At 39.3% G+C, this 7,546-nt stretch overlaps 1 protein-coding gene across 1 annotated transcript; it reads left to right on the top strand.

Annotated features, from left to right (window-relative positions):
• The first annotated feature begins 1,821 nt into the window (after positions 1–1,821).
• Positions 1,822–6,456, top strand: LOC110580715 (ALG10 alpha-1,2-glucosyltransferase). Its single transcript, XM_021690386.1, has 3 exons — positions 1,822–2,131; positions 3,343–3,540; positions 5,287–6,456. The coding sequence occupies exons 1-3, from the start codon at positions 1,949–1,951 to the stop codon at positions 6,340–6,342; spliced, it is 1,437 nt and encodes a 478-aa protein (XP_021546061.1). The 5' UTR covers positions 1,822–1,948; the 3' UTR covers positions 6,343–6,456.
• The last annotated feature ends 1,090 nt before the right edge of the window (positions 6,457–7,546 follow it).

The following is a 7,546-nucleotide window of genomic DNA, read 5'->3' as shown; positions in this document are numbered from 1 at the left end:
AAAGCAGGATCCTGACATGATTTTATTCCAGTGGTTTAAATATGTTCCCATCCTACCTCTTATTCATTTTGTGCCCCCTTTATTAATGAGGAAATAGCAAAGACTGAATAAGGATGTAGTTTAATTTGTCTAAATTGGGACAGTGTGAATTAACTTTGACCCAGAGAAAAAGCTGAGCTGGGAACCTTGAGGTTTATAACACGAAACAAATCCTGATTCATTTCTGATGCATTCCCACCAAAAATAACCTAACTGAGATTACCCAAGAAGTTATTTTTCTACGAAACATTGCAACTATGCTCAAGGCAAAATTACAAGATATAATTTATTTTCAGCAGTCTTCAAAAACTTTCTCACCCCCTGCCCCTAACTACTAATACAAGAAATATGTGAAAGCTACACAACCTGTAACAGTCCACCAATTTAAGTGTTTAGTATGTGAAAGCCATTTGCGGTGTTACAGGACTTTTGTCCCTTGGTGCCTGGGTTCTTGGTCACGCTGCTTCAAAGAATGAAGAGGTAGACCAGAGGAAGAGTGGTGGGCAGCAAAGCAAAGTTTATTGAGCAATAGTATAAAGCTCCCCAAGAGGGAGGCGGGCCTGAGGGAGTTGCCTTCAGAGTTTCTAAGTTTAGGGGTTTTTATGAGCTCTTTTGCAGAACTTTCTTAAGCAATCAGGGTGTGCTGAGTAGTGCCAATCAGGGCTTTGGTCACGTATCTGTCTACCTGTTAGGTTAGTAGCTCTGCGCTGATGGTCTTTTTTTTTTTTTTTTTTTTTTTTCCTGACATCTGGGGGCTGAGGTCTTAACTGCCCCTTGGCCGTGATACTGACAAATGCTTTGTGGTTAATTGTCTTACTTTAGGATGTTTTGCAGAAGTCATTTCTGCAAAGGCTGCAAAGCAAAATGTTAGTGCCATCCTGTCCAAACTGCAAAACAGGATGTCAGTGCTGTTTTATTTTAGCTGTCCGGACTCCATATTTTCTTCTTGGGGACCCTGGCCCTGACTACCTACTTGTCCAACTAACTCCTAACAGTGGGACTACAAATATAAGTGATACAAACTGCCAATGCTTATTATTTAGTAATAAAAATAAAATACTGTGACAGAGATATTAACAAGAACAATCAAACTTGCAGGCACAGAAAAGGCTTATCTAAAACACCCCAAATCCTAAAATAATTGCTTTCCCCAACTCCTATGCAGTACTGCAATCTGGTTATCAGGGTGCGCTATGATTGCCGATTTAACTAAATCCCCTTTGAGAGTATCCACATTCTGAAAGAGTTCTTTTTTAACCTAAAAAATCCTCTAATTAAGAAGTTCATTCAGCAGTGAAGGGCCTCTCGGACCTTCAAGTTTTAATCTGAAAGTCTTAATCTTAGCTTCCATAACCAACGCTCTCCTTCCACCCTCCAAATCTGATGAAATCAAATGCCTTGGAATCACAGGTTTCAATTCAGATCGCATGAGAGAAAAACTGGGGGGAAATGTGCAAATTTTCAGGGCTTGGGGATTGCAAACGTGGGGGAGCGGCGCCATCTCCTGGTAAGGGATGGGAACGAGCAAGAAAAAAGCCAAATGCAACTTGAGGGCTAAGCAGCTGCAGCTTTCGTTTCAAAGAGTCAAGCCGCCAATCTCCGGCGCCCGTGGACTCAGAGAACCGCCCCTCCTGGTGGCTCTGACCACTCCAGTGAGCCCTGCGCAACGTGATTGACAGGCCAACAGCCCGGTCCGTTACCTAAACTCGTCACTCCGGAAACAGTGACCGGATCCTTCCGGAAGCTCAGGGTCCGCGCTCTCCCAGCATCCTTTGCTTTCCGGCTATGCTCAGTCCTGTCCGGCCAGTCCCGCCTTGCGCGCCCATTTCGAGCCCGAGTTTCCAGCTCGACTTTGCAGGCTCGAGAACCCGGAACAGATTTTCCAGGACTCGGTTCTTGGGCTGTGGCTATGGGGGCAGGAATGGCGCAGCTCGAGGGTTACTACTTTTCGGCTGCCCTCAGCTGCACCTTTTTGGTGTCCTGTCTCCTCTTCTCCGCCTTCAGCCGGGCGCTGCGAGAGCCCTACATGGACGAGATCTTCCACCTGCCGCAGGCGCAGCGCTACTGTGAGGGCCATTTCTCCCTCTCGCAGGTGGGGTCCCCACCCTAGGACGGGCCGGAGAGGGCCCGCCCACCCCCCGCACTACTTTCTTCTACCCTTATCCCTTTGGTCCCACCGATCTACCCTTCCAGCTTCGAAATAGGAACTGGGTAATCTCTTGTTCCTGTCCCTGAGATCTGAAGTATTTGTTTAATGAATGAATAGAAGCAATCTATGTCCTAGGAAGTAATGTTCTGGGAGATTAATGTATTCGCTTTACCGCAGGGTACAACCCAGACACACGATACGTTTCCCTCTTAGTAGCTGATAATAACTGTCCCAGGTTTTCTTCCCCAATCCCTAGATCAGAGGCAACGGGCTGCCCCTTGGAAATGTCAGAAAACTTCACTTTAGTTCACTTGTCAAGAGCTTCACTGTGGGGTACCGTGGGGAATACCGTGGGGAATGGGGGGAATTTTCAGCCACCAAGAAATGGCAAGTTCCATTAATTCCATCCTTGGTGTTTATAGAACCTTTTGTTAACTGGATAAACTGGCACCCAGTGAAGTGGCATCATGTTTGAATATATGATTGGCTATGTAAATATAGAGTTAAAAAAGTAGATGTATTATCCTTACTCGTCTGGGAAAGCAATATAGAATAGTGGCTAAAAATAAAAGTCTGTAGTTAAAGACCTGATTTTAAATCTTTGTGCTGTTATTTACTAGTTACCTGACTTTGGACATTTTTTGAGTTTCAGGTTACTCATCTGACAATGACAGTTATAGCAGGATCTACTATAGGACATTTTGCAGGATTAAATACAGAGGATTTAGCACAATTCTTGGCTCAGTACATGTTAGCTATCATAGAGCATGTGGTATGATCTCTTTAAATGCTTCTTTCTCTCCAAAATTGATGCATCAGAGTTCCAGCCAATGCTTCCACACTTTAAAACTGGAACATTTGGAATTTAATCACCAAAATACTCTTCAGAGTCTCTGAGGGTAGGTCTTGGAGATGGAAACTGATACCAAGTTAGTGTTGTCTCCTGGTTACAGATACCTCTGCACAAAACAGGTACAGAGGCAAAATATAAGCAAAACTTTTCTTTCCAGGAGACATTTCATCTGCTGAGGACTTATTTAACCAGCGTGTCACAGAATAACTTCCCAGATGTGTTTTTGAGCTTGACCTCCTTGTGTCGGTCCTGTCAGTATTTCATCTTGCTCTTGTTTCATTGTTGGCCTTTTCTTTTTAAGTGGGATCCAATGATTACTACATTACCGGGCTTGTACCTGCTGTCAGTTGGAGTGGTCAAACCTGCCAGTTGGATCTTTGGATGGTCGGAACACGTTGTCTGCTCCATCGGAATGCTCAGATTTGTTAATCTTCTTTTCAGTGTAGGCAACTTCTATTTACTCTATTTGCTTTTCCGCAAGGTACAACCCAGGCACAAGGTATGTTTCCAAAATAATTTATTACAAATTTATATTTAGTCAGGTCCACAATTTTGGTAAATTGGTTTTATGAGATCGGGTGAAAAGTATCTTCAACTCTTAGTGTGTGTGTATATTTTGTTAAGATAAAAAGCAAGCCCCCTACCCCCATTTTAGAATAAATTTATATTTAAATACTTGAATAACTTATTTATTTGTGAAACCTAAAGTAAATATTTGTGAATCAGATGAGTTCAGTAAATGTTTATTGTGCTTATTATGTGTGCTAGGCACTAAGACCACAGAAATAAGTAAGGCATTTTTTTTCTTACCAAATTTTTATCTTCACTAGGGAAGACAGAGGAATACCTGTATTTACCTCAGGAATTTTGAGGTGGATTGCCTGGCTTTGAATTCTGTCCATTTACAGGTTGTGTTACTTTTAGCTGGTTACCCTTAGTGACTCCATGTCTTCATCCATTAAATGGGAATAATACAGAATCTGCATCACAGGACTGTAAGGTCTACAGGAGCTTAATAAATGGAAGGTGCTTAGAACAATGCCCGATAGAATAGTAAGGACTCAATAAATAGTAATTATAATAATTATTTTTAACTTAAATGATTTCAATAGTGTAAATTGTGAGAGGGAGATAGGTAAAAGATGCTATGAGGACACAGGAGGAGTAGAGGAGCACTTATTTTGCAGCCTGACTAGCAGGAAGATGTATGGGTGGCATTGGGTAAGACTTCACAGAAAAGGTGGTACCTGAGCTGAATCTTGATGAACAGACAGGACTGTAGGATGGGGAATGAATCCTGACAGGAGAAAAAACATAAACAAAGGTAGAAAGGAGTTGAGCAACAAGATGCAGAGAGAATTGCTATTTGGAATCACAAGATTATAAAGTATAAGGTTGTGTATAAAGTACAAGATGCAGAGAGAATTGCTATTTGGAATCACAAGATTATAAAGTATAAGGCTGGACAAGTAGATAGGGGTGAAGTCATGAATGTCCTTATATGTGATGGAAAGGATTTGAACTTTGGCCTTGAATTTTAACCAAGAGAATGGCATGGTCTGATTTGGTGATTTAAATACTGTGGAGGATAAAAATTTCAGGAGATAAGAATGCTTTCAAAATGGGAAATAGTCTGTGAGAAATGCCAAAATAAGATATTTAACTTTAGACTGGGCCCACTATTTTCAGGAAAAACCCTGTAAGTTCATCATGAAACAGTAAGATCATTGGGTATAGTAGTATAAATGCTATATACATATTTACATTCTCTCTAAAGTAGACTTTTGAAGGGGTATCTTTAAAAGAAATTGATAAGAAATTGATGATGATGGCTAAATGAATGCTCATTGGCGGCCCTAAGACTTAAGTTCAGGGAAATGAAACCATGTGCTCTATGTCCCATTCATCAACATGTTCCTTACAGAATTTAGTTCAGTGTCTTCCACACAATAACTCCTTAACTGTTTGCTGAATGACTCAAAGTATTTCAGGACATAGAAGCTTTGGCATACACATGTATTGTCTTCATGGCTTCCAAACCTATTGATACAACTAAAAGGTACCAGAAAGCATCCTTACAGTTGTATATTGTGTTTCTGTAAAACTAGAAATAGGATTAATAATGAATAATTTTACTTAAGATTCAGATAGTTTTTTTTTAATTAATCTCTTTGTTAGCTCAGTAGAAATGGCATATTTGTTTTATCGTGAAAATAATTTTACATGTGTTTTCTCTTCCCCTTAGGCTGCCTCAGGTGTCCAGAGAATCTTGTCAACGTTAACATTAGCGGTATTTCCCACACTCTATTTTTTTAACTTCCTTTATTATACAGAAGCAGGATCCATGTTTTTTACTCTTTTTGCCTATTTGATGTGTCTTTATGGAAATCATAAAACTTCAGCTTTGCTTGGATTTTGTGGCTTCATGTTTCGTCAAACTAATATCATCTGGGCTGTCTTCTGCGCAGGAAACGTCATTGCACAAAAATTAACTGAAGCTTGGAAAACAGAGCTACAAAAGAAAAAGGAAGAGCGGCTTCCCCCTATTAAAGGACCATTTTCTGAATTCAGGAAAATTTTTCAGTTTCTTTTGGCTTATTCCATGTCCTTTAAGAATTTGAGTATGCTTTTCCTTTTGACTTGGCCCTACCTCCTTCTAATGTTTCTGTTTTGTGTTTTTGTAGTTGTTAATGGTGGGATTGTTATTGGCGATCGAAGTAGTCATGAAGCCTGTCTACATTTTCCTCAGCTCTTCTACTTTTTCTCTTTTACTCTCTTTTTTTCGTTTCCTCACCTACTGTCTCCTAGCAAAATTAGGGCTTTTCTTTGCTTAGTTTGGAAACGTAGAATTCAGTTTTTTATGATTACCTTAGTCTCTCTGTTTTTAGTTTGGAAATTCACTTATGCTCATAAATACTTGCTCGCAGATAATAGACATTATACATTCTATGTATGGAAAAGAGTTTTTCAAAGATACGAAATTGTGAAATACTTGTTAGTTCCAATATATATATTTGCTGGTTGGAGTATAGCTGACTCATTGAAATCAAAGTCAGTTTTCTGGAATTTAATGTTTTTCATATGCTTGTTTACTGTTACAGTACCTCAGAAACTGCTAGAATTTCGTTACTTCATTTTACCTTATGTTATTTATAGACTTAACATACCTCTGCCACCTATATCTAGGCTTATTTGTGAACTGGGTTGCTATGCAGTTGTTAATTTCCTAACTTTTTATGTCTTCCTGAACAAGACTTTTCAGTGGCCAAATAGTCAGGACATTCAGAGGTTTATGTGGTAACATCAGAGATATCTTGAATTCTAAAAATTGACTGTTTAGACTATCTCCACAGTGACAACTGAACAGGTAAAAATTATGGACTTTCTTTTGGGCACAGTGGTGATCCACAGATCACATCAGATTTTTTGTGTTTTAAACATCAGATATATGTGTTTTAAACATATACAATAAATCCAAGGAAGTGGTAAAGAACTGAGAAGTGTTTAAGACTTGCTCCGTAAGCCTGAATAATGGAAAATGAAATTGTTTACGGTTATTTCATGATACCTCTTTGGTACTGCTGGCCACTCAAAAAGTTTGAAAACATTTTACAGGTACAAGTTTGAGAAAACTGAGCTTTATAGTACTGAAACTTATTTATTTTTATCAATTTTCTTCAGAAAGCAATAGCAGACAAAGTGTTTGAAAAAATTTACAAATGATCAGGTAATATTCTTGATTGAAAAGTTAACAGTACATTTCAGTAAGTTACAGAAAACATTTTCTGTATGAAAAGTTACAGAAAACATTTCAGTAAATATAATTTTAATCATAAGGCAAAATAGACTCAGATAATCTTATAAATTAGAGGCTCATCTAGGTTGATCTTGTAATTAAGTTGATTTTTGTTAAAAGTCTAAAAATGATCAAGCCCTTTCACTAATTTTTATTTTTATTTTATTTTTTTTGAGAGAAAGAATGCACACATGAGCGGCTGGAGGAGGGGCGCGGGGAGGGGAGGCCAGAAAGAGAGGGAGAGAGAGAATCTTAAGCAGACTCCATGCCCAGTGCAGAGCTCAATGCAGGGCTCAGTCTTGCAACCCTGAGATCATGACCTGAACTGAAATGAAGAATTGGGCGCTTAACCCACTGAGCCTCCCAAGCACCCCACTAATTCTTTTTTTAAAATATTTATTTAAGTAATCTCTATACCCAATGTGAGGCTCGAACTCATGACCCCAATATCAAGAGTGGCACACTCTATTGACTGAGCCAGCCAAGTGCCCCCCTTTCACTAATTCTTAGTATGAAATGTATGATGGCCAAAGATAAATTGTGTTGATGATAATACCTTTTAAAAGGGATTTTCTTTCTGAAATACATTACTGTATAGTTTCTTATGGCTGTTGTAACAGATAACAACAGACTTGGTAGCTTAAAAAAATGTCTCCCATGGCTCTCGAGGCTGGAAGTCTAAAATTAAGGTGGTGGCGGGGCTGGTTAC

This window comes from Neomonachus schauinslandi, chromosome 5 (genome assembly GCF_002201575.2).
Source record: "Neomonachus schauinslandi chromosome 5, ASM220157v2, whole genome shotgun sequence".
Lineage (NCBI taxonomy): Eukaryota > Metazoa > Chordata > Mammalia > Carnivora > Phocidae > Neomonachus > Neomonachus schauinslandi.
This window is presented reverse-complemented; position numbering and strand designations above follow the sequence as displayed.

Coding starts and splice junctions, on each gene's coding strand:
- LOC110580715 (XM_021690386.1), top strand. CDS start 1,949: ATGGGGGCAGGAATGGCGCAGCTCGAGGGTTACTACTTTTCGGCTGCC. Junction 2,132..3,342: donor GCCATTTCTCCCTCTCGCAG/GTGGGGTCCCCA, acceptor TTTCTTTTTAAG/TGGGATCCAATGATTACTAC. Junction 3,541..5,286: donor AGGTACAACCCAGGCACAAG/GTATGTTTCCAA, acceptor TCTTCCCCTTAG/GCTGCCTCAGGTGTCCAGAG.